Raw genomic sequence first — 26,930 nt, forward strand, 5'->3', positions numbered from 1 at the left:
GCATCTGAAGGCATTGTACACATACATAACAAAAGATGGTCCCTGCCTCAAATAATTTACAATCTAAATCTGAAATGAGAGGCAATAGGTGGATACAGACAGGCATGTGGGGGAAGCACAAGATTCTGGGGGGAGAATTAGGACCAGTGGGGCCTAAACTGGTTCAGAATCATAAGCGGTGTCCCCCAGGGATCTGTACTAGGAACAGTGTTGTTCAACATATTTATAAATAATCTGGTAATGGGGTTGTCATAAATACAAAGGGAAGGGTAAACACCTTTAAAATCCCTCCTGGCCAGAGGAAAAACCCTTTCACCTGTAAAGGGTTAAGAAGCTAGGATAACCTCGCTGGCACTTGACCAAAATGACCAATGAGGAGACAAGATACTTTAAAAGCTGGAGGGGGGAGAAACAAAGGCTCTGACTGTCTGTGTGATGCTTTTGCTGGGAACAGAACAGGAATGGAGTCTTAGAATTTAGTAAAGTAATCTAGCTAGATATACGTTAGATTCTGTTTTGTTTAAATGGCTGATAAAATAGCTGTGCTGAATGGAATGGATATTCCTGTTTTTATGTCTTTTTGTAACTAAAGGTTTTGCCTAGAGGGATTCTCTATGTTTTGAATCTAATTACCCTGTAAGGTATTTACCATCCTGATTTTACAGAGGTGATTCTTTTACTTTTTCTTCTATTAAAATTCTTCTTTTAAGAACCTGATTGCTTTCTCATTGTTCTTAAGATCCAAGGGTTTAGGTCTGTGTTCACCTATGCAAATTCGTGAGGATTTTTATCAAACCTTCCCCAGGAAAGGGGGTGTAGGGTTTGGGGAGGATTTTTGGGGGAAAGATGTTTCCAAGCAGGCTCTTTCCTGGTTATATATCTGTTGGACGCTTGGTGTTGGCAGCAATAAAGTCCAAGGGAAAAAGGAAAATAATTTGTACCTTGGGGAAGTTTTAACCTAAGCTGGAGAAAATAAGCTTAGGAGGTTTTCATGCAGGTCCCCATATCTGTACCCTAGAGTTCAGAGTGGGGAAGGAACCTTGACAGGGATAAACAGTGAGGTGGCAAAGTTTGCAGGTGATACAAAATTACTCAAGATAGTTAAGTCCAAAGCAGACTGTGAAGAGTTACAAAGGAGTATCATAAAACTAGGTGACTGGCAACAAAATGGCAGTTGAAATTCAGTGATGATAAACGCAAAGTAATGCACACTGGAAAACATAATCCCAATTATACATACAAAATGATGGGTCTAAATTAGGTGTTACCATTCAAGAAAGATCTTGGGGTAATTGTGGAGAGTTCTCTGAAAACATCGGCTCAATGTGCAGTGGCAGTCAAAAAAGCTAACAGAATGTGAGGAACCATAGGTGGCGCGTGAGTCTTCCATTTGGAGAAGCTTACACATGAGCACTGGAAGCTCCCTAGAAGTGAGGAGGGGCCATCAGTGCCTGGATTGTGGCCCCTCCCTACCTGTTCCCCTGAGGCCCCGCCCTTGCTCCACCTGCCCCTGCTCTGCCTTCTTCCCCCAAGGCCCCCCTCTTCCCCCAACCCCCACCCACCTGCTGTTCGCTCCTCTCTACCTCTTTCCTTGAGGTCCTCCCCGTGCCTACTCGCTCCTTTCTGCCTCTTCCCCCAAGGCCCTCCCAAGCCCACTGGCCACTCACTCCTGTCTGCCACTTCCCCCAAGGCCTGCCTTTGATGGAGAGGAGAGAGCAGCAGGCATGTGGAACCTCAGGGGAAGAGGTGGAGTGAGGATGGGCCCTCAGGGGAAGAGGCTGAGCAGGGTGAGGTCTTGGGGAAGAGCATGGGCAGGGCCACAGTCTGGGTGCCGATGGCCCTCCCACTTCTAGGGAGCTTTGTTTCCGGCACTCCAAAGGCAGCAGGCTGGCTTGCCTCCAAAGGGAGGTGATCTGTGCCACATCTGTGGCATTTGCCCTCATGCGTGGCCAGTCTTTTTTCGGGAGGCTGAACCTGCCCCAGCCTCCTATATGCACCACTCCTGTTAGGCACCATCAGGAAAGGAACAGATAATAAGACAGAAAATATCATAATGACACTATATAAATCCAGGGTATGCTCACACTTTGAATATTGTGTGTAGGTCTGATCATCCCATTGCAATACAGATAGATAGATAGATAAGAAATGGAAAAGGTGCAGAGAAGGGCATCAGAATGATCAGGGTATGGAACAGCTTCTACATGGGGAGAGATTTAAAAGACTGGGACTGGTCAGTTTGGAAAAGAGGCGACTAAGTCGGGGTGGGGTGCGGGACAGGACAGAGGTCTATAAAATCATGAGTGGTGGGGAGAAAGTGAATTGGGCACTGTTATTTACCCCTTTCCATAACACAAGAATCAAGGGTCCCCAATGAAATGAATAGACAACATTTTTAAAACAAACAAAAGGAAGTACTTCTTCACACAAAGCACAGTCAACCTGTGGAACTTGTTGTCAGGGGATATTATGAACACCGAAACTAAATCTGAATTTAAAAAACAAAACAAAACACTAGATAGGATAGGTCCATCAATGGCTATTAGCCAAGATGGTCAGGAATACAACTGCATGCTTTGGGTTTTTCTATGCCTCTGACTGACAAATGTTGGGACTGGATGACAGGGGATGGATAACTTGATAATTTGCCCTATTCTGGTCCTTCCTTTTGAAGCATCTGGCATTGACCATTGTCAGAAGACAGGATAGCAGGATAGTGGGCTAGATGGATCGTTTGTCTATCACAGTATAGCCTTTCTTCTGTTCCAGCATACACCATGCATACAGCGCAAAAGTAGAACACAGACATCATTTTTCCCAGTCTTCAGTCTACCTTTAAAGAGATATTGCCAGATTAAAAGTACTATATTTTCCAAAAGAGGTAATATCTGTCCCTAATTCCACCTCAAAACATTAAAATGGAAAGAATTTTTAAAACTAAAATATACTTTTTTATATTTATGGGGTTAGGATTGAAGGGGATGGTTTTTTGGCTGTTATGGTAAGAACAGCCCTTGGTTTTGGTTTACTTTGCAGTCAGTTTCTAACTGCTTTTAGTTTCAGAAGTGAAATCCTGTCTCTACTGAAGTCAATGGCAAAACTCCCATTGACTTCAGTGGGGCCAGGATTTCACCCCAGGTTGTCATACCCTAGCAGAAGACTACAATGTACATAGACAGCACCACTGCAGGCCAGAAACTTTGGCCCTGATCCAGTGGACTTTATGAGCTTGGAACTACAAGCGACACCGACATGAGTCTGCTGCATGGAAGGTTTTCAGGATTGAGTCCTCAGGCACCAGTGGAATATATCTATATTGATGTGTTTATATATATATATATATATATATATATATATATATATATATATATATATATATATATAATGTGGAAACATTTCATTTGGATTTATTAAAATCTTATTCAAACAAAACTGAAACTTGGCCAAATTTGACCCGACAGTATTTTCTTTAAATACAAGTAAGAAAACTGAAAGCAAGATAATGGTGTGGAAAGGTTGATATGATACCTAAAGATCTGGAGTGTGAATAGCCTTAGCATACATCTGTATTGCTAGTGAAAAAGCAGGTTGACTCACAGGTTTCTAGGGGAGCATGCTATGTATTTTTTCTCATTTTTTTGAAGTAGAAAAGATTTCTTCCAAATGTTATGGATTTTTTAATTATTGTTTATCTCCAGGTTTTCAAGCTGCTGAGCCATCCTAGACAAGCTACTAATAGTGATTACAATAATCATTTGAATTTATACAAGCATTTATCCCCAAAGAATCCTAAAGGGCACACAAATCGCTCCCCCACCATCCACAGGCAGCCACCGCTTGGTGCCGGGACTGGGAGCCTGCAACTGTTGAATAGCACAAAGGAATGCTGCATAAAAGATTAATCTGGGAAGTGAAGAGGAGCATATTCCTTGAGTAGCATAACTGTACTTAGAATGACCAGATGTCCCAATTTTATAGGGACAGTCCCGATTTTTGGGTCTTTTTCTTATATAGGCCTGTCCCAATTTTTCACATTTTCTGTCTGGTCACCCTAACTGTACCAAGAACCCAGGTCTCAATGCATGCAACAGGTCTGTATATTTTTGCTATGCCCGTATCATCACTGATATTTCAGCATGTGAAAACCGGAGCAGACTTTGGCTTCATTATTATTATTTAATATATCTATGATGGTAGTGCGTAGGAGCCTCAGTCATGGACCAGAACTCCATTGCACAAGGTGCTATACAAACACAGGACAGAAAGACAGTCCCTGCCCCAGATATAAGACAAAAGACAACAGGTGGAGACAGATGGGAGAAAAACAGGAAACGATATGAGACAATCATTAATTGACCAGTTTTCAGAGTAGCAGCCGTGTTAGTCTGTATTCGCAAAAAGAAAAGGAGTACCCGTGGCACCTTAGAGACTAACAAATTTATTAGAGCATAAGCTTTCGTGAGCTACAGCTCACTTCATCGGATGCATTTGGTGGAAAAAGCAGAGGAGAGATTTATATACACACACACACAGAGAACATGAAACAATGGGTTTATCATACACACTGTAAGGAGAGTGATCACTTAAGATAAGCCATCACCAGCAGCAGGGGGGGGAAAGGAGGAAAACCTTTCATGGTGACAAGCAAGGTAGGCTAATTCCAGCAGTTAACAAGAATATCAGAGGAACAGTGGGGGGGGGGGGGGGTGGAAGGGAGAAATACCATGGGGAAATAGTTTTACTTTGTGTAATGACTCATCCATTCCCAGTCTCTATTCAAGCCTAAGTTAATTGTATCTAGTTTGCAAATTAATTCCAATTCAGCAGTCTCTCGTTGGAGTCTGTTTTTGAAGCTTTTTTGTTGAAGTATAGCCACTCTTAGGTCTGTGATCGAGTGACCAGAGAGATTGAAGTGTTCTCCAACTGGTTTTTGAATGTTATAATTCTTGACGTCTGATTTGTGTCCATTCATTCTTTTACGTAGAGACTGTCCAGTTTGGCCAATGTACATGGCAGAGGGGCATTGCTGGCACATGATGGCATATATCACTTTGGTAGATGCGCAGGTGAACGAGCCTCTGATAGTGTGGCTGATGTGATTAGGCCCTATGATGGTATCCCCTGAATAGATATGTGGACAGAGTTGGCAACGGGCTTTGTTGCAAGGATAGGTTCCTGGGTTAGTGGTTCTGTTGTGTGGTGTGTGGTTGCTGGTGAGTATTTGCTTCAGATTGGGGGGCTGTCTGTAAGAAGGACTGGTCTGTCTCCCAAGATCTGTGAGAGTGATGGGTCGTCCTTCAGGATAGGTTGTAGATCCTTGATGATGCGTTGGAGAGGTTTTAGTTGGGGGCTGAAGGTGATGGCTAGTGGCGTTCTGTTGTTTTCTTTGTTGGGCCTGTCCTGTAGTAGGTGACTTCTGGGTACTCTTCTGGCTCTGTCAATCTGTTTCTTCACTTCAGCAGGTGGGTATTGTAGTTGTAGCAATGCATGATAGAGATCTTGTCGGTGTTTGTCTCTGTCTGAGGGATTGGAGCAAATGCGGTTATATCGTAGCGCTTGGCTGTAGACAATGGATCGAGCGGTATGATCTGGATGAAAGCTAGAGGCATGTAGGTAGGAATAGCGGTCAGTAGGTTTCCGATATAGGGTGGTGTTTATGTGACCATCGCTTATTAGCACCGTAGTGTCCAGGAAGTGGATCTCTTGTGTGGACTGGTCTAGGCTGAGATTGATGGTGGGATGGAAATTGTTGAAATCATGGTGGAATTCCTCAAGAGCTTCTTTTCCATGGGTCCAGATGATGAAGATGTCATCAATGTAGCGCAAATAGAGTAGGGGCATTAGGGGACGAGAGCTGAGGAAGCGTTGTTCTAAGTCAGCCATAAAAATGTTGGCATACTGTGGGGCCATGCGGGTACCCATCGCAGTGCCGCTGATTTGAAGGTATACATTGTCACCAAATGTGAAATAGTTATGTGTCAGGACAAAGTCACAAAGTTCAGCCACCAGGTTAGCCGTGACAGTATCGGGGATACTGTTCCTGACGGCTTGTAGTCCATCTTTGTGTGGAATGTTGGTGTAGAGGGCTTCTACATCCATAGTGGCTAGGATGGTGTTTTTAGGAAGATCACCAATGGACTGTAGTTTCCTCAGGAAGTCAGTGGTGTCTCGAAGATAGCTGGGAGTGCTGGTAACGAAGGGCCTGAGGAGGGAGTCTACATAGCCAGACAATCCTGCTGTCAGGGTGCCAATGCCTGAGATGATGGGGCGTCCAGGATTTCCAGGTTTATGGATCTTGGGTAGCAGATAGAATACCCCAGGTCGGGGCTCCAGGGGTGTGTCTGTGCGGATTTGTTCTTGTGCTTTTTCAGGGAGTTTCTTGAGCAAATGCTGTAGTTTCTTTTGGTAACTCTCAGTGGGATCAGAGGGTAATGGCTTGTAGAAAGTGCTGTTGGAGAGCTGCCTAGTAGCCTCTTGTTCATACTCTGACCTATTCATGATGACAACAGCACCTCCTTTGTCAGCCTTTTTGATTATGATGTCAGAGTTGTTTCTGAGGCTGTGGATGGCACTGTGTTCTGCATGGCTGAGGTTATGGGGTAAGCGATGCTGCTTTTCCACAATTTCAGCTCGTGCACGTCGGCGGAAGCAGTCTATGTAGAAATCCAGGCTGCTGTTTCGACCTTCAGGAGGAGTCCACCCAGAATCCTTCTTTTTGTAGTGTTGGCAGGAAGGTCTCTGTGGGTTAATATGTTGGTCAGAGGTGTGTTGGAAATATTCCTTGAGTCTGAGACGTCGAAAATAGGATTCTAGGTCACCACAGAACTGTATCATGTTCGTGGGGGTGGAGGGGCAAAAGGAGAGGCCCCGAGATAGGACAGATTCTTCTGCTGGGCTAAGAGTATAGTTGGATAGATTAACAATATTGCTGGGTGGGTTACGGGAACCATTGTTGTGGCCCCTTGTGGCAAATAGTAGTTTAGATATCTTAGTGTCCTTTTTCTTTTGTAGAGAAGCAAAGTGTGTTTTGTAAATGGCTTGTCTAGTTTTTGTAAAGTCCAGCCACGAGTTTGTGTGGAAGGTTGGTTCTTTATGAGAGTATCCAGTTTTGAGAGCTCATTCTTAATCTTTCCCTGTTTGCTGTAGAGGATGTTGATCAGGTGGTTCCGCAGTTTCTTTGAGAGTGTGTAGCACAAGCTGTCAGCATAGTCTGTGTGGTATGTAGATTGTAATGGATTTTTTACCTTCAGTCCTTTCGGTATGATGTCCATCTGTTTGCATTTGGAGAGGAAGATGATGTCTGTCTGTATCTGTGCGAGTTTTTTCATGAAGTTGAAAGATTTCCACTCTATACGGCTAAATTCAGTGCCTTGCATAATGACAGGTTTCAGAGTAGCAGCCGTGTTAGTCTGTATTCGCAAAAAGAAAAGGAGTACCCGTGGCACCTTAGAGACTAACAAATTTATTAGAGCATAAGCTTTCGTGAGCTACAGCTCACTTCATCGGATGCATTTGGTGGAAAAAGCAGAGGAGAGATTTATATACACACACACACAGAGAACATGAAACAATGGGTTTATCATACACACTGTAAGGAGAGTGATCACTTAAGATAAGCCATCACCAGCAGCAGGGGGGGGAAAGGAGGAAAACCTTTCATGGTGACAAGCAAGGTAGGCTAATTCCAGCAGTTAACAAGAATATCAGAGGAACAGTGGGGGGTGGGGTGGGAGGGAGAAATACCAGGGGGAAATAGTTTTACTTTGTGTAATGACTCATCCATTCCCAGTCTCTATTCAAGCCTAAGTTAATTGTATCCAGTTTGCAAATTAATTCCAATTCAGCAGTCTCTCGTTGGAGTCTGTTTTTGAAGCTTTTTTGTTGAAGTATAGCCACTCTTAGGTCTGTGATCGAGTGACCAGAGAGATTGAAGTGTTCTCCAACTGGTTTTTGAATGTTATAATTCTTGACGTCTGATTTGTGTCCATTCATTCTTTTACGTAGAGACTGTCCAGTTTGGCCAATGTACATGGCAGAGGGGCATTGCTGGCACATGATGGCATATATCCCTTTGGTAGATGCGCAGGTGAACGAGCCTCTGATAGTGTGGCTGATGTGATTAGGCCCTATGATGGTATCCCCTGAATAGATATGTGGACAGAGTTGGCAACGGGCTTTGTTGCAAGGATAGGTTCCTGGGTTAGTGGTTCTGTTGTGTGGTGTGTGGTTGCTGGTGAGTATTTGCTTCAGATTGGGGGGCGGTCTGTAAGCAAGGACTGGTCTGTCTCCCAAGATCTGTGAGAGTGATGGGTCGTCCTTCAGGATAGGTTGTAGATCCTTGATGATGCGTTGGAGAGGTTTTAGTTGGGGGCTGAAGGTGATGGCTAGTGGCGTTCTGTTGTTTTCTTTGTTGGGCCTGTCCTGTAGTAGGTGACTTCTGGGTACTCTTCTGGCTCTGTCAATCTGTTTCTTCACTTCAGCAGGTGGGTATTGTAGTTGTAGGAATGCATGATAGAGATCTTGTAGGTGTTTGTCTCTGTCTGAGGGGTTGGAGCAAATGAGGTTATATCGTAGCGCTTGGCTGTAGACAATGGATCGAGTGGTATGATCTGGATGAAAGCTAGAGGCATGTAGGTAGGAATAGCGGTTAGTAGGTTTCCGATATAGGGTGGTGTTTATGTGACCATCGCTTATAAGCACCGTAGTGTCCAGGAAGTAGAACTACACCAACATTCCACACAAAGATGGACTACAAGCCGTCAGGAACGGTATCCCCGATACTGTCACGGCTAACCTGGTGGCTGAACTTTGTGACTTTGTCCTGACACATAACTATTTCACATTTGGTGACAATGTATACCTTCAAATCAGCGGCACTGCGATGGGTACCCGCATGGCCCCACAGTATGCCAACATTTTTATGGCTGACTTAGAACAACGCTTCCTCAGCTCTCGTCCCCTAATGCCCCTACTCTATTTGCGCTACATTGATGACATCTTCATCATCTGGACCCATGGAAAAGAAGCTCTTGAGGAATTCCACCATGATTTCAACAATTTCCATCCCACCATCAATCTCAGCCTAGACCAGTCCACACAAGAGATCCACTTCCTGGACACTACAGTGCTAATAAGCGATGGTCACATAAACACCACCCTATATCGGAAACCTACTGACCGCTATTCCTACCTACATGCCTCTAGCTTTCATCCAGATCATACCACTCGATCCATTGTCTACAGCCAAGCGCTACGATATAACCGCATTTGCTCCAACCCCTCAGACAGAGACAAACACTTACAAGATCTCTATCATGCATTCCTACAACTACAATACCCACCTGCTGAAGTGAAGAAACAGATTGACAGAGCCAGAAGAGTACCCAGAAGTCACCTACTACAGGACAGGCCCAGCAAAGAAAACAACAGAACGCCACTAGCCATCACCTTCAGCCCCCAACTAAAACCTCTCCAACGCATCATCAAGGATCTACAACCTATCCTGAAGGACGACCCATCACTCTCACAGATCGTGGGAGACAGACCAGTCCTTGCTTACAGACAGCCCCCCAATCTGAAGCAAATACTCACCAGCAACCACACACCACACAACAGAACCACTAACCCAGGAACCTATCCTTGCAACAAAGCCCGTTGCCAACTCTGTCCACATATCTATTCAGGGGATACCATCATAGGGCCTAATCACATCAGCCACACTATCAGAGGCTCGTTCACCTGCGCATCTACCAAAGGGATATATGCCATCATGTGCCAGCAATGCCCCTCTGCCATGTACATTGGCCAAACTGGACAGTCTCTACGTAAAAGAATGAATGGACACAAATCAGACGTCAAGAATTATAACATTCAAAAACCAGTTGGAGAACACTTCAATCTCTCTGGTCACTCGATCACAGACCTAAGAGTGGCTATACTTCAACAAAAAAGCTTCAAAAACAGACTCCAACGAGAGACTGCTGAATTGGAATTAATTTGCAAACTGGATACAATTAACTTAGGCTTGAATAGAGACTGGGAATGGATGAGTCATTACACAAAGTAAAACTATTTCCCCATGGTATTTCTCCCTTCCACCCCCCCCCCCCCCCACTGTTCCTCTGATATTCTTGTTAACTGCTGGAATTAGCCTACCTTGCTTGTCACCATGAAAGGTTTTCCTCCTTTCCCCCCCCTGCTGCTGGTGATGGCTTATCTTAAGTGATCACTCTCCTTACAGTGTGTATGATAAACCCATTGTTTCATGTTCTGTGTGTGTGTGTGTATATAAATCTCTCCTCTGCTTTTTCCACCAAATGCATCCGATGAAGTGAGCTGTAGCTCACGAAAGCTTATGCTCTAATAAATTTGTTAGTCTCTAAGGTGCCACGGGTACTCCTTTTCTTTTTATTAATTGACCAGTAGTTGTGGGGTTCAGATACAGAATTGTAATCACTGACTATGAACTGGAGTATCTCTATTGAAATCGATTGAGTCATGCTGATTTACAGCAGCTTAGGATCTGGCTAATAACACTCAAGGATCCCTGGGAAATGTTTCACATATTTTATGTGGATTTTTCCAAACATATAATAACCATTTTAAAAAGGAGCCTCAATCATTATTATTATTTGTATTACTGCAGTACCTAGGAGCTGTAGTCATTGACCAGGACCCCAATGTCATATTTCTGTCAGCCTGCATCTGTAAAAGTAGCACTGAAATATCTCCAAGAGAACGCCCTGTGGTGATCTGCATACCAAGAAATGCCATGATCCAACACACATCACAGATCCCAAACCTACATTGCCTGGTAACAGACCAGCCAATGCAGTCAGTCAAGCCCATAGTTAGGGAAGCCAAAGTGGGGAGGCAGTAGGGTGCTGTGGGGAGGCAATACAAATGTTGTATGTGGAGTGCCAGGGACCTTCCATGGCAAAATGTCAATTACCAGGTACAACTTACTGCCATTTCTGAGCTTAGGCAAAAATAAACCCACAAAGCAAAAACTAGGAAGTACCCCACTACTACTGTGTGTTTGGAATTCTAGACTAATTTGCCCGTGGAAACTTACAGTCTAGTGAAATATCAACAACTGTGCAGCAAAAACCCTGTGCGCCTGATTCTGGGATGATCCTCTTTCTTTTCAGTTGTACTCCTCCCCCTTCATACTGACCCTGTGTCTACGGTGACCAGATAGCAACTGTGAAAAAACAGGACAGGGGGGGCAGGGTAATAGGCGCCTATATAAAAAAAGTCCCAACAAACGGGACTGTCCCTATAAAAACGGGACATCTGGTCACCCTACCTGTGTCCCTAGCTCAGTCCCAGTGCAAATTAATTCTGTGCATTCCCGTCCCCCCAGTATGCTGATCCTGTCTCTTCCCAGTCCCCTCTAGTAAAATGATCTTCTCTCTCTCTCCATTCCAGAAAACTGAGCCTCCCACGGTAACTTCACTCTTTGCATCTGTCACCAAATCCTTTGTCACTATCCCTCTGGAGTCTGTGTCAAGAAAGAATTATTTGCGCTAGTTCTTACCTAATGAAGACTCTCTGATGTAAGAGTTTCCCTGCTTTAATGCTCAGAAAACTCCCTCCAAAATCAAGAGCAAAGTCTGAGCCCACAAAATTGGGAGTAGATGGATGTCTAGAAGGTGGTGCCTGTGATCATGAATCCTTATTTTTTGGTTAGTGAAGAAAATGGACCATTAAGCCTCTTCAGACTGCTCTGCCATCAGCATCCCCCTGCCCTGCAATGCGCTGTCAGGGATGACACGAGTAAACTGAGATCAGAACTCCCATATTGGAGGACATCACAGACCAGTCAAGCTTTATCCTCATGGTGTCCTGTTACAGCAACAAATATTTTAACTTTCACAGCATCCTGTTTGAAGGAGCAGCTCAAGGTGCTTTACAATAAAATTAAAGAGAAAAGTGCAAAAAGGGTCCAGATGGCTATGGGATTAGTAATGTGAAATGGAGCCAGACTCTAGAACACTAGTTTGAGCCTGAGGTCAGTAGCACTTAGATGTTAATATCTGATGGCTGTTTGGAAGGTCATGTGTAAATAGAGTTAACAGGTCTCAGTCCAGTTCCACTTGGTGAAGTGTTCACAGCACATAAATCACCATCACAGTTGGCCCTAAATGCCCTCCTATCACTAGACTCAGCAGAATTCCGCTTTCTCCCTTAGAGGCAGGTCCCTCTGGGTCAAGGTTGAGGTCCATTGGCAGAGCAATGTGTACACATGGGGTGGCCAGCCCTGCTACTGTGTGTTCTGTGGATAAATAAAGGATTTCACTCTCTGGTGCTTTCAGTGATTCACCGTTCACCAGCACAAACAAACTTAATTTAAGGGGGAAACAGCTAATCCACCAAGTAGAATTATTAATATCTTTAAATTGGTTAAAATCCAGTGAAAACAAATACGTCTTCATTCCACACTGAAACAATGAAGGGTCTCTCTGGATTCTAAAGGTAATAAGTTCCATATAGTCTAAGCAATGCATAATGGCAAAAGGGTACATCTGACCGGAATTTTCACACACTAAAGCCAATCAGAGTTTTCGTGAATAAGAACTGTAGGATTTGGCCTGCAACTGCTATGTGTTGGTTCTCTGTTTGTGATCATGTCCCTCTCTAAAGGCTGGTGCCAACAATTACAACAACCAGCTATCTATTCAGAGCTGAAGGAATTATTAAACAGTAATGAATTAAATAAATTATACAGTAATAAATCACGAGGACCAGCTGGTATTCACCAAGAGTTCGGAAGGAACTCAAATATGAAATTGCAGAAATACTAACTGTGGTATGTAATCTATCATTTAAATCAGCTTTTATACCAGATGAGGAGGATGGCTAATGTGATGCAAATTTTTGTAAACAGACTCCAGAGGCACTCCCAGTAATTACAGACTTGTAAAGCCTGACTTCAATACCAGGCAAATTGGTTGAAACTATAATAAAGAAAAGAATTATCAGACACACAGGTGAACATGATTTGTTGGGGAAGAGTCAACATGGCTTTTGTAAAGGGAAATCATGCCTCACTAATCTATTTGAATTCTTTGAGGGGGATCAACAAATACGTGGACAAGGGTAATCTAGTGGATATAGTGTACTTGGACTTTCAGAAAAATGTTGTAAGGTCCCTCATCAAAGGCTCTTAAACAAAGTAAACTGTCATGGGACAAGAGGGAAGGTCCTCTCATGGATCACAAAATTGAAAACAAAGAGTGGGAATAAATTATCAGTTTTCAGAATGGAGAGAGGTAAATAGCAGTGCCTCCAAGGATCTGTACTGGGACCAGTGCTGTTCAACATATTCATAAATTATCTGGTAAAGGGGGTAAACAGTAAGTTTGCAGATGATACAAAATTACTCAAGATAGTTAAGTCCAAAGCAATCTGCAAAGAGTTACAAAGGACTATCATAAAACTAGATGAGTGGGCAACAAATTGGTAGTTGAAATTCAGTGTTGATAAATGAAAAGTAATGCAGAGTGGAAAACATAATCCCAACTATACGTATAAAATGGTGGGGGCTAAATTAGCTGTTACCACTCAAGAAAAATCTTGGAGTCATTGAGGATTGTTCTCTGAAAACATTCACTCAATGTGCAGTGGCAGTCAAAAATGTTAACATAATGTCAGAGTGAAGATTGTAGGATATGGCCCTAAAACAGCAACAATCCAAGAGGACATTTGGAACTGTGAAGTCACTATCTCTGAGACAAGGTGAGTGAGGTAATATCTTTTATTGGACCAACTTCTGTTGGTGTGAGAGAGAAATGGATCCAATATAAGATATTACCTCACTCACCTTATCTCGCTAATATCCTGGGACTGACATGGCTACATTTACACTGCATACTGTCTCTAAGAGATAACTTCTCTTTACAATGTGCCTTCCATGTCAACAGAAATGTCTTTAATAACAAATACAAAGTGCAGCTGATCTGAGACAGTGCAAAGTGTTTCAAATGGGCTGATGACACTCACTTCTCTTTCTCCTACGAAGACAAAGAAACCGAGTACTTTGGACTTTGTGGGAGATCCCGACCAATGGGGTGATCAGCTATCTTGCTAGAAGATAGCATGATAAGAATCTTACTTTGAACCAAGACTGTAGTTTTGTTAAGTCTTAGCCTATAGTAAGCGTTTTTCACTCTGATTTTCTTGTAACCATTTCCAACTCTATCCTTCATCCTGGACTCACTTAAAATCCTATCTCCTTTTGTTAATCAAACAACTTGTTTTACTTTTAATCAAAACCAACCCAGTGCTGTGTGTGAATTCAGGTGATAGGTAACTCCAGTTGAAGTGATAAGCTGTGCATTTTCTCTTTTTAAAGAAGCAAACAAACCCTATTATCTCCCTGAATGGTCCAGGAAAGGGCTGGACATTACAGAGCACATGGTTTTGGGAAAATTCAGGACTGGGGATTGTTGGGGTCATCTTGCCAAGTATAACCAAGGCTGGTGGAGGCCAGAGTGTGGCTGGGGTGTAACAAGCAGGCTGCTGGAATCAGAATGCTGAACCAGAGCTGCAAAGCACACAGGCACTCAGGATACGGCATGCTTGTCTGCTGGCTATTGATGTCCGGGCTGTGAGCCACAGCAGCAGAGCATTTAAGGCACCCAGGGTTACACAGCTGATGGTGACACAACACCTCAATGGCCTCGATTGCACCACAGTATGTGACAGTATGTGACACACATCATGAGACTTGTGATCAAACTGCAAGAGTTGCTAATAATAAATATGCATGGCTGCATTGTCAACTTGCACTGGGCCTGAATCATGCATTTAGGTGGCATTAGAACAATTCACAGACAGCACAGACAAATTCAAGGGGAAACAGAGTTCTGGATCTCAACTTTATTCTGTGTGCCCATCTTTAATCTGCATGATCAAAATTAAAAATACATGTTCCTGTCTCTAAAATTCATTTGTGCCTGTATTTTTCTTGATGGGTAAATGGAAATTGCTTGTTATTTGATTTCACCAGCAATAAAAAAAATTACAGCTTGTTAGTTTTGCCCTACCCTAGCAGTTATAGAGAATGATGAGCCAGGCTACATCTTGGCTTTGCAACTTGCACTTTGTACACACTGTCTTCCAATAAACAGTCACAAAAGTCTTGAAAACCACAGTGTGTGTGTGTGTGTATGTGTGGGAGGGAGTCTGTGTGTGTGCCTGCACATGTCACATGCTATTTGACTCACACAATTCACCTGTAAAATATCACATCAGAATACACATACAAACTATACACTGCAGGTACATGTTCTATGTCCTCATTAGCACTGCATCTGCCAGGTGCCACCAACACAGAAAGAGAGGCTGGAGCTTTTCAGAAATGTCTTCTTTTGAATCTCAAAATAAAATCAACAGCCTTTTGGGTTACTAGTAAATTTGAAGAAATAGCCAACTGCTGTCTGAATGATAATGCAAAATCTGAACATGTCTGTAGTATGTAATTAAGCCATGCTCCACCTTATATATATTTAAGAGGGATTGTATGTATGTGTAATACCGATTTGGGCCACCTGGGATCTGATTCTCCATGATCCTTAGTAGACTGGTAGCTGAGAAACAGGTGGCCTTCAATTGGATTGGCAGTCACATCAGACACCATGTTTCACAGGGGCCATGACTCTGGAAGGTGTGTCCACTATCAGGAGGAGACATTTAGCCACAACCCTCTAAGGGTGAATCCCCAAAGTACAAGGTATTGGTCAAAACACAAATTTTCCACCCTTGTGCAGAGTGGGGAATGGAAAGGGGAAGGCAAAGTGATGAAGATGACCTGGGGAAAGAGGCGAAGAAGAGATGAGGCAGCTAGTATGTTACCTCTCTGGCGAGAGGTATAAAAACAAAAGTATTTGCCTACGTGTCAGTACAGCCAGGGCCAGCCCTAGAGTGCAGTGGAACAGCTCCAGTGTCATCAACATTCTCTGCTGTGTCAAGCCCTTGTAAGCAAGGCAGTGTTAGGTCAAGGGTATCACAGTGGAAGATGACACTAGAGATGTGGTGTGAACTAAAGGAATTGCCCACAGACAGCCTATATTGCTTGTTCTACAGTTCACTGGGTCACTGGTGTCTGTATGCTTTCCTCCAGCCATTTACAACACAGATTCCCCAGAAAGAAATGACCTTCACCTCCACTCTTTGCCCACTCCCAGTTCTTGTTTCTTACCTTGCACAATCAAATAAACCTGGGAAGTCCTGGGGTGATGCTGAGTCTGCACTGAGCATGTATAGGACCCCTCATCATAGACGTCCACTTTCTGGATCCGGAGGCTGTATTCCAGAGGGGTTCGTTTCTCCAGTTCTACCCGAGGGTCCAGGGACCACTTGTCCTGTCCAGCAAAAATGATGCCAGAACGGTTTAACCAGGCCACTTTGGAGCTTCTGTCTTCTACATAACACCTGTTGAGGGTGAGAACAGAGATTGGGGTATCAGCTAAGACTCCACTTTGGCTCCTCCCTTTTTCCGGCATTCCATGGGATTCTGCAACATGCTCCAGGCCTGCCAACAGTCTCTCAGCATCAGCATCACCACCACTTTTTACATCAGCCACATTACTAACATGCTTTACAAATATGAAATGATCATGGCACAAAGGAGACGTGAGGAGGCATGAGTTGTCTGGGCCCTGCTATCTCACTCCTTTCGTAGGGGCTTTTCACACCCAAAGGGGCATTCTGAGGGCCTCTAGGGCTTGCATCCTGGCCTCCAGCTTCCCTTTGATCCTGTCAGTGGGCAGACGGAGCTGAAGACTGTTGAGCTCTCCTTCACGTGCCGCCCCCCCCGAAGACTGAATACACAACAGACTCAATATTCCCAGCCCCCTTTCAGCCTGGGGGTGGTGAGAGGTCAGAACTGAGAATTGGGTTTGTTGTGCCGAGAACAGCTGCTGCATCATGTGATCTACCTCCTCCATCCCCCAACTTTTGTGCCCCCAGGGTTATGTTCCACCCGCTCCCTTACATCGCCCTGACGGAAAAGACTTTGTGGAAGACTAGATGTCCCGTTCATGCGGATATATATGCCACGGATGTGTGCTACACCAACGATAGAGAAAGCCTGCAGGGATGTCACTGCCACCCCCCATGACAATTGCTGTGTGTCCTTATAATGCCACGTGGCAGGTGAGCAAGTGAGGGGAGGGTGGAGGGCAGGTGGGTATGGTACACAGAGGAGCGACAGTATTGGCTCACCACCTGTCATGGCCCTAGTCCCAGCTGCCAATAGCAGCAGGGGTCTGCAGGTGGGAGGACGGATTGACAGCCCTTGCAGCTACATTACAGTGATTTCATTATTTTATAGATGGTAGAGGAGCCAGCACAGTCAAATCCACTGGCTCTGTACAAATACCCATCTCAACCCTCTGAGCACTGACCATTTGAAAGAAACAGACGGATGGCATGTATTGACGATCAGTCTCAGCTGAGACTGAATGGGATCTAGGGACTGAACTCCCCTCTCTTTCCTCACAGGGATCTCCTCCAGGGAAGAGCTGAGCAGTGGTGCTTTAAAAATCGTTCCAGTGGGGGTGCTGAAAGCCAGTGGTCCCCAAACTTTTTGCCTGGCACCCCCCTTATCTCTGTCCATGTCCCCCCATCCCCTAGAGCTGGCTCCAGGCCACGGGGGGGACTGGACAGAGGTAAGGATGCTGAGGCTGAGACCACAGCTGGGGGTGGGAGCAGAACCCCAGGTGCGGGTCTTGTAGTTGGTACCTCAGGTGCGGAGCTAGGAACAGAGCCCTGAGTGCGGGGCTGGTGGCAGCCAGTACCCTGGGTGCGGGGCCAGGAACAAAGCCTTGGGTGTGCGTCCTGCAGCTGGGGCCCCACATGCAGGTTTGGGCCTGAGCTGCCACTTCAGCTTTTGAGAGGAAAAGTCCTCTTTCCAAAATCACCAGTCAACTTGCATATTAGAGGGAGCAGGTTTATAGCTGTAAGACACTTCAACTTTCCATATACGTTGAAAATAAAGCTCTTAAAGCACAACGAATAGCAGAAGGACAGCTGAGGCCCCTCATCTAGACCCTGTATAAGTCACCTCGTAGGTTCCACTATCTCCGAATTTAACAGGAAACCTCCAAATAGTGGTAGGGAATGGCAGCACTCTGACAGCTCAGATCTGGGAGCGGAGTCCCAGGCATGGGTAGAGTAGGGGACCACGGGGCCGGGACCCCGCACATAAATGGGGGGGGTGCTCTACACCCCCCACCCTCCTAGTTCCCACGACTATGGAGCTGAGACACACATGGATGGAGCAATGGGTGGACGCTTGCCCTGAAGCTGTCCAGGCTGTGCCCATTCTGTGGACATTTAAAGGAGTTCAATCTCCGAGGCTGTCACATCACCACCTCTCACAGCTCCACCCCCATCTGTGGGAATTCAAAGAGGCCAGCACTTCTCATTAGCACTATTCACACAGATGTTGTACTGAAGAGAGAAAGAGAGAGGCCGAAGATTGTTGCTGAACGATAAGACAAATATTTGACAGTAGGTTTTCAAACAGCCTCTTAGGAAGGATCAGACATTTTCCAAGTTCCTCCACTTGAACGCGGTTCATTCAGATTATGCTGAGGCAGCCATTCACAGCTATGTGACTCCACCCATATCCAGCACTCCTCTCTAGCAAACATGCCCACAGATGCTTTCTGAGTTGTTCTGGGGTCAGTTCCGGGCAGTAGAAATGCCATGCTGTGTGGCGACACCATGCTACTGGTCAAGCTAGGAGCTTGATTAACATTTGCCTGGAGGGTGCAGCCCAAAGACTCCAGCCTGTGTAACTGACTTTCAGCTAAGACAGGCCAGTGAGGCTTCACTCGCCCAAGTCCGAGCTGGTTCTTCTGTCCAGATGCACGTTTCCCCTGAGGCGAGTTTACAGCTGGAATTGTTTTTGTTTTAAAATCTTCCTCTTCACTAAGAAAGAGGGCCAGGGAGAGGAATCACGCTGGGGTCATTTGTGTTTAGCAATCTGGGCAGTGGATCAGGCAGCTTCAAAGCACGCGATGTCAATGAATGGTGCCACCTCAGACTGTAATCCTAGTGACAGGAGCAGAAAGCAACGATCTGAGGAAGGCGCTAAGACTGAGAGCTGGTAACACATCACACTATTGGTGACCCTCTGCCCATCTCTAATGCCTTCCACCCGAGGATCTCAAAATGCTGCATTCACATTCATGAAAGTTGCCTTCCTGTCCAGTGGTGCAATAAATCAGTATTATTATCACAGAGAGTCTAAGGTCCAGAGTTGCCTAATTTGAAGCCTAAAGTGCAGATGGGCACCTAATGGGATTTTCAAAAGCACCTGTGTAGGTGAATGCTGACATCGAAGACAATGGGAGTTAGGTGCCTACGTCACTTAGATGCTTTTGAAAATCCCACTGTTCCTAGCTGCATCTTTAGGCACCACGGGTGTGACCCACAAAACAACGTAGGCACCTAAACTCCAGAGTTAGACACCTAAGTTCCTGTGCTTGGCACCACTGTGATTCTGAAACTCCCACTTGGCTGCTGCTTAACCGTGTAGGCACCTAAACTCACCTAGAGCCTAACTTTGCACTGTTAAAAATCCCTGGGTGCCTAAGTTTTAGATCCTGGGACATGCACACTGTTGCCTCCCTCTAGGTGTCTGGACCTCAGAACAATTCATGAACTGAAGGAAGATAAAAGAAAAGGAGTACTTGTGGCACCTTAGAGACTAACAAATTTATTAGAGCATAAGCTACAGCTCACTTCATCGGATGCATTTGGTGGAAAAAACAGAGGAGAGATTTATATACACACACACAGAGAACATGAAACAATGGGTTTATCATACACACTGTAAGGAGAGTGATCACTTAAGATAAGCCATCACCAGCAGCAGGGGGAGAAAAGGAGGAAAACCTTTCATGGTGACAAGCAAGGTAGGCTAATTCCAGCAGTTAACAAGAATATCAGAGGAACAGTGGGGGGTGGGGTGGGAGGGAGAAATACCATGGGGAAATAGTTTTACTTTGTGTAATGACTCATCCATTCCCAGTCTCTATTCAAGCCTAAGTTAATTGTATCCAGTTTGCAAATTAATTCCAATTCAGCAGTCTCTCGTTGGAGTCTGTTTTTGAAGCTTTTTTGTTGAAGTATAGCCACTCTTAGGTCAAATGCATCCGATGAAGTGAGCTGTAGCTCACGAAAGCTTATGCTCTAATAAATTTGTTAGTCTCTAAGGTGCCACAAGTACTCCTTTTCTTTTTGCGAATACAGACTAACACGGCTGCTACTCTGAAACTCTTAGGTCTGTGATCGAGTGACCAGAGAGATTGAAGTGTTCTCCAACTGGTTTTTGAATGTTATAATTCTTGACGTCTGATTTGTGTCCATTCATTCTTTTACGTAGAGACTGTCCAGTTTGGCCAATGTACATGGCAGAGGGGCATTGCTGGCACATGATGGCATATATCCCTTTGGTAGATGCGCAGGTGAACGAGCCTCTGATAGTGTGGCTGATGTGATTAGGCCCTATGATGGTATCCCCTGAATAGATATGTGGACAGAGTTGGCAACGGGCTTTGTTGCAAGGATAGGTTCCTGGGTTAGTGGTTCTGTTGTGTGGTGTGTGGTTGCTGGTGAGTATTTGCTTCAGATTGGGGGGCTGTCTGTAAGCAAGGACTGGTCTGTCTCCCAAGATCTGTGAGAGTGATGGGTCGTCCTTCAGGATAGGTTGTAGATCCTTGATGATGCGTTGGAGAGGTTTTAGTTGGGGGCTGAAGGTGATGGCTAGTGGCGTTCTGTTGTTTTCTTTGTTGGGCCTGTCCTGTAGTAGGTGACTTCTGGGTACTCTTCTGGCTCTGTCAATCTGTTTCTTCACTTCAGCAGGTGGGTATTGTAGTTGTAGGAATGCATGATAGAGATCTTGTAGGTGTTTGTCTCTGTCTGAGGGGTTGGAGCAAATGCGGTTATATCGTAGCGCTTGGCTGTAGACAATAGATCGAGTGGTATGATCTGGATGAAATCTAGAGGCATGTAGGCAGGAATAGCGGTCAGTAGGTTTCCGATACAGGGTGGTGTTTATGTGACCATCGCTTATTAGCACCGTAGTGTCCAGGAAGTGGATCTCTTGTGTGGACTGGTCCAGGCTGAGGTTGATGGTGGGATGGAAATTGTTGAAATCATGGTGAAATTCCTCAAGAGCTTCTTTTCCATGGGTTCAGATGATGAAGATGTCATCAATGTAGCGCAAGTAGAGTAGGGGCATTAGGGGATGAGAGTTGAGGAAGCGTTGTTCTAAGTCAGCCATAAAAATGTTGGCATACTGTGGGGCCATGCGGGTACCCATCGCAGTGCCGCGGATTTGAAGGTATACATTGTCACCAAATGTGAAATAGTTATGGGTGAGGACAAAGTCACAAAGTTCAGCCACCAGGTTAGCCGTGACAGTATCGGGGATACTGTTCCTGACGGCTTGTAGTCCATCTTTGTGTGGAATGTTGGTGTAGAGGGCTTCTACATCCATAGTGGCTAGGATGGTGTTTTTAGGAAGATCACCAATGGACTCTAGTTTCCTCAGGAAGAGACTGCTGAATTGGAATTAATTTGCAAACTGGATACAATTAACTTAGGCTTGAATAGAGACTGGGAATGGATGAGTCATTACACAAAGTAAAACTATTTCCCCATGGTATTTCTCCCTCCCACCCCACCCCCCACTGTTCCTCTGATATTCTTGTTAACTGCTGGAATTAGCCTACCTTGCTTGTCACCATGAAAGGTTTTCCTCCTTCCCCCCCCCCCCGCTGTTGGTGATGGTTTATCTTAAGTGATCGCTCTTCTTACAGTGTGTATGATAAACCCATTGTTTCATGTTCTCTGTGTGTGTGTATATAAATCTCTCCTCTGTTTTTTCCACCAAATGCATCCGATGAAGTGAGCTGTAGCTCACGAAAGCTTATGCTCTAATAAATTTGTTAGTCTCTAAGGTGCCACAAGTACTCCTTTTCTTTTTGCGAATACAGACTAACACGGCTGCTACTCTGAAACCTGAAGGAAGATAGGCATTCAGCTGCCGAAATTGCATGCAGGCCTTAATCCCATAAACATGGTCAGAGGCTTAAATAGTCACTGGGCCATGGAGTGAGAGAGAAACTGACTCTGTAGCCTGGCGACTGGGGCACCCACTCTCCTGTCGCTCTTTCATTAATTATCCACAGGGAAACAGCTTCAACAGGAGAGACTGAGGGAGCTCTACATATGAATATCCCAGAACTCTGAGAGGTGGGAGACCCTTGTGCAAATCCTTTCCTCCCCTGAGGCAGAGAGGGGGGGGATTAATCCTGGGTCTCCCACATCCCAGTTGTGTGCTCTACCTACTTAGATACAAGTTATGAGGTGGGCACCAGCACCACCATTGGTCATCTTGTGTGGAGCAAGGCAGGCACCTAACTCATTCCCGCAAGAACCAGTTGAGGTGCTTAAGACATCTGACTGCAGGCGGCTGGTTCCTATTCAGGGATCAATAGCAGAGATAGGTGCTCCTGCACCCGGGACATATGTACCTATCTCCTTGAGGGGGCAGGACCTACGACAAAATCTTCAAGTCGACATCTCCCATTGGCTAGCTTAGGCAGCTCCCCACCTAGCACATTGGCTTTTGTGGATTATATTTTTAGGCACCTCTCTCCCCTCACTGTATAAGGACCCTATGCACTTAACTCAGCTTTGTGGATTACAGTGTTGTCCATGTGATTTTGAAGGTTCTTCCAAGTTCAGTTCCGTGACACTTAGCATTGCAGCACAAAAGTCCTTTCCCCAAAATCTGGCCCTAGGTGACTTCCCCAGCATCAAACTGCTGATCAGTAGCCAAGCCAGGAGTAAAACCCAAGTCTTCTAACTTCCAGGGATAAGCTTTAACCATGAGGCCATCCTTGCTTCCCTAATGCCTCTTAACTTCTTCACCAGTGTAGGATGTTCAGCCCTACCCCAATGTTTAGCTTTATCTGCCAAGGCTTGCTACCACTAGAAGGATATGTATACTGCCCTTTAATTGCCACAGCAGCCATTCCACCACAAGGTGACACCCCAGACTAGTGACAGAAGACTGAGCAGCAGTGAGGGAGGAGTGAGTATGTTCCACAAATCCATTCCAGGGGAATATAGGCTTGGTCCCAGGTGAGCACAGAATGCACCGTGGCTTTTACCTGTCACTGAAGACAAACGTCTTCAGCCAAGCAAGGGCAGCTAGACAGCTAGGTCCAGCCATGTGTTAAGGAAGAACAGAAGAAACTTGCCAGTTGCCATAAGAAATGCTGCCCCTGGGAAATTAAAATTTGTATATCACAGCATATCCTGCACTGGTGACACCCAGGGGTCAGATCATCAGTGGAGCACAGTGGTCAAGGCAGGTCACTTGCTAGGTTCTAATAACCTTGCAGGCTCCCCTGTAATGGACAGTGCTAACAAAATTTAAAAAAAAAAGAGAGAGAGAAATGGGATGAGTAAGTGAAATGGATTTGAGCTACTCTCTCTGGCGTACCTGTTCCTCTAAAACTGTCAGAGAAAATCCATGTACCAATGTGGAAATTCCAAGTCCTGGTTCTCTCAGAACATATATCAAAGTAGGTTAGGTATCTTGGTGCATGCATACACGTACACACATGCACCTATCTATCTGCCGTATGGATCATCCAGCCTTATTGAATACACATTAATAAGGATTTATGTGATGATGCTCAGAGTGTCAGAAGTGTTAATTCAATACTAATAGAATATTAACTGGCATATTAACTAATATTTGAACAGCAACTGCAGTGTGGCATCTATTAGATATTAAACCACTGTTAATGTCTGTTAATCAATGGGCATTATCACAATTACAATTGAAGTTTCTGATTATATGTATTGAAAACATTATTGTCCCCTTAATTTAACACATACTGATTGTGATGCTATGCTCCATATTCTTCACAGAAATATTGTGAAAATATGAATATGGCATAACTAAGATATATTGTATGCAGGATGGGTCATGTAAAGTATCATTGGAAAGGTTATGATTTGCTGAATGTGATTATCCAATTTGTATTCATGTCTCATTTCTGTACCTGAAGTTAGGAATATTGACTATGTAACAATTACAACTGTGTGTGTACTTGGAGGAAAGCCCACCACACAGTAGGCAATCAGCCGCAATGGGCCATTTAAGAAGGACAATATAACTTTATCTCCCACTCTCCTGAGAAGCTTCCTTGGATGTTGCTTTGACACTGCAGGATCATGTGATGATGTCACCTGGTATGGAGTACCACCTTGGACAAGGCTGGTATTTTTCCACTGGAAACAAAGGATTCCCGCCTTATGTAAATCCTACTTAAGGCTGGGAAGTGAGTCAATCAGGGCTCTTCTCCATTGCCTCCCCGCCCAAGAAGGAAGACTGCTGAAAGTACCTGAAGCAACAAAGGAATTAATGGGCGGGGGAGGCAAAGAGCTGTGCATATCTCCCTCCACACTGAGGGAGGGGGCGATTTTTATGAGCTTATGCTATGTAGATCTCTATACAGTGCGAGATGATATAATTTTGCGTTTACGCTTGAGAGGGTATGTGCTCAGGAGAGCTGGGCATTTCCCTAGCTGAGCCCTCCCACACAGAGCTGATCACAGACTATGTATGATTCTACAGCTAGGTGTGTCCCTACCTGTGTGTATGCTGGACAGGGGCTTGAGAGCCTGACACTGCAGCACAGAGTCGGGGGACCCAGGCTGGTGGGACAGGCAAGCTCAGTGGGACCCCAGCACATCCGGTGGCATCCCAGAAAGGGGTGCGGGGTCCAACCCGTCACACTGATTAGTTGCAATACATCCTTTTTGGTTTTACTTTCCAAAATGTTCTTGGTTGGGCAGCCTTGGAAAAAGAATCCTCTACACAACCCCAGAGCACATGTCAATAATGACCTGAAGCTAGCCACGGGCCTGTAAAGTTGGTCTGCAACTGGCCCATTCAATCGTTGGCCACTGCTCATGCTGCCAATCAATACTGGAGGCAGTTTCTTGGAAACTGTTTCTTCCCCATCATCATGTAGGCAATCACAGAGCCATTAGATGGCAATGACTTTTGTTTACTATCAATCTTAGAACAAATTTAAACCAAAGACTTAGAAGAGAATGTCTCTACATCCTACAACCAATCGCCCTAAGCCACCTAGACCACATACAAGCAAATTCACTGGAGACTGGCAGGCATATAATAAGATACTTAGCTATTGGATCAATTTTTAACTTGCCACAGATGTAATTTCAGTACTTACATGGTATTTAATATCCATGCAGTAACTAGCCTAGAGATTAGAGAAAAGGAAGAGTTAGAACTTTACAGGTTACACCGATTGTCTTTTCTCCTCTCTGTGACTCAGTTTCTCATTTGTAAAATGAGGAGAATGACTTTGTAGGAAGTGGCAATATATTCATAAGTGTTTGTAAAGTGCTTTGAGACCTTCAATTAGGACTGTTGTCCATACAGTAAGTGCAAAATGTTATCATCTAAGTTAAATGCCGCAGGAAGGGTATTTTAGGGAAACTATATTGAATGTGCCACTGTATGAGGTAAACACAGTGTATTTCTAAAGCTAGCTCTTGCTCACACTCATCTAACACAGAAGGCCTGAATGCCGCCCACCTCGTGTTTCAAGAGGATGATGTACTCATTAGTTATTTACTTCAGATATTTATCTGCACTGTCTGTACCAGTTCCATAATATGGTGCTCATTAGGAAAGCAAAATCTGTAATTAACACTCATGAGATTAAGGTCCCCACATTTCAGGATCTGTTGCTGGGGGGGGGAGGAAGTGTCACAATGTCCTATCATGATACTGTTACTGAATCCCCAGGTGATGAAGTCACATCACCACGCCAGTATGCTCCAGCCCAAATCACACGGCCATCCCAGCATAACCCAGCCAAGTGCTCAAGAGGGCAGCACAAGAACCCGAATAAACTGAACAAAATAGACAACAGCATGCCCCTGTCCGAAACAATTCATGAGTTCACCTTGCCTCTGCCTAAATTACATCTGAACTACTCACAAGAATGATGTGGGACAGTCCCTTGAAAATCTAGATTGTTCCTCCAAATGAGAGCCGCTTTTCAATCCTATGTCAGTTTATTTCTCACCTTGCTTCCTGTTTGAGCACTTTCATATCTGGGGTCCCCAAAAAACTGGGTCTTTCGTTTCCTTCTGTGGCTCCCTGGTGCTCACCCATTTCTATTTCATCTTATTGCTTCTGGTTTTCAGCACGAGCAAGGGAAGTGGGGGGTGGGGTGTAATTTTTACAGCACGCAGAAGAGAGAGAGTGTTTGAGAACCCCTGTATTAAAAATCCCAGCTGGATTTGGAATTAATTCCGTGGCAGCAGCAGCTCCTGCTGCTGCTCTTCATCCCTCCACCACTCATCTATGTAATTAACAGACAACGGGCAAACCAGAGGTGATTTTGCAAGTCTACCTCAATCAGAGTTTCATTTAAACCCAGCATAAGGGTGGGGTTCAGATCAGGCTCCCATTTTATCTGAACCTCTCAATGTTTGAGGCATTCCAGTCTGGGCCTTCCTCTAATTATGACAGGAAATGTGGGCCTTAAAAGATCTCACAACGGGGTGTGACACTGCTGTGTCCTCACACTGGCAGACACAGCCCCCTCTCTCGCTGAACAGAGCATAGGGGTCTGATCAGAAGCTGATGGATCCCTGGGGTCTAGCTATGAATCACTGGGCATCTCCTCAGATGGTGAATTATAATCACATAGGTTGCATTCCCTTCCCCCAACCCTTCTCTTTCTCCTCACTCCAGCCCTATCATTGTTCCTCATCATTTCTCCACTCTGCCTTTCTTCCCGTAGAGATGACTGCATGCAGCGTATTCATTTCCCAGTATGTTGTTG

The 26,930-nt window shown here is 44.8% G+C and overlaps 1 protein-coding gene across 6 annotated transcripts in view; it reads right to left on the minus strand.

Annotated features, from left to right (window-relative positions):
• LOC119843404 (limbic system associated membrane protein) overlaps positions 1-26,930 on the minus strand; it is a 1,338,056-nt gene that overhangs the window by 228,895 nt on the left and 1,082,231 nt on the right. For all 6 annotated transcript variants that reach the window (XM_043512189.1, XM_043512203.1, XM_038372675.2 and 3 more), the window contains one exon: positions 16,205-16,437. In XM_043512189.1, coding sequence (XP_043368124.1) covers positions 16,205-16,437 — 233 coding nt within the window. The remainder of the gene's footprint in view (positions 1-16,204; positions 16,438-26,930) is intronic.

This window comes from Dermochelys coriacea, chromosome 1 (genome assembly GCF_009764565.3).
Source record: "Dermochelys coriacea isolate rDerCor1 chromosome 1, rDerCor1.pri.v4, whole genome shotgun sequence".
In the NCBI taxonomy this organism is placed as follows: domain Eukaryota; kingdom Metazoa; phylum Chordata; order Testudines; family Dermochelyidae; genus Dermochelys; species Dermochelys coriacea.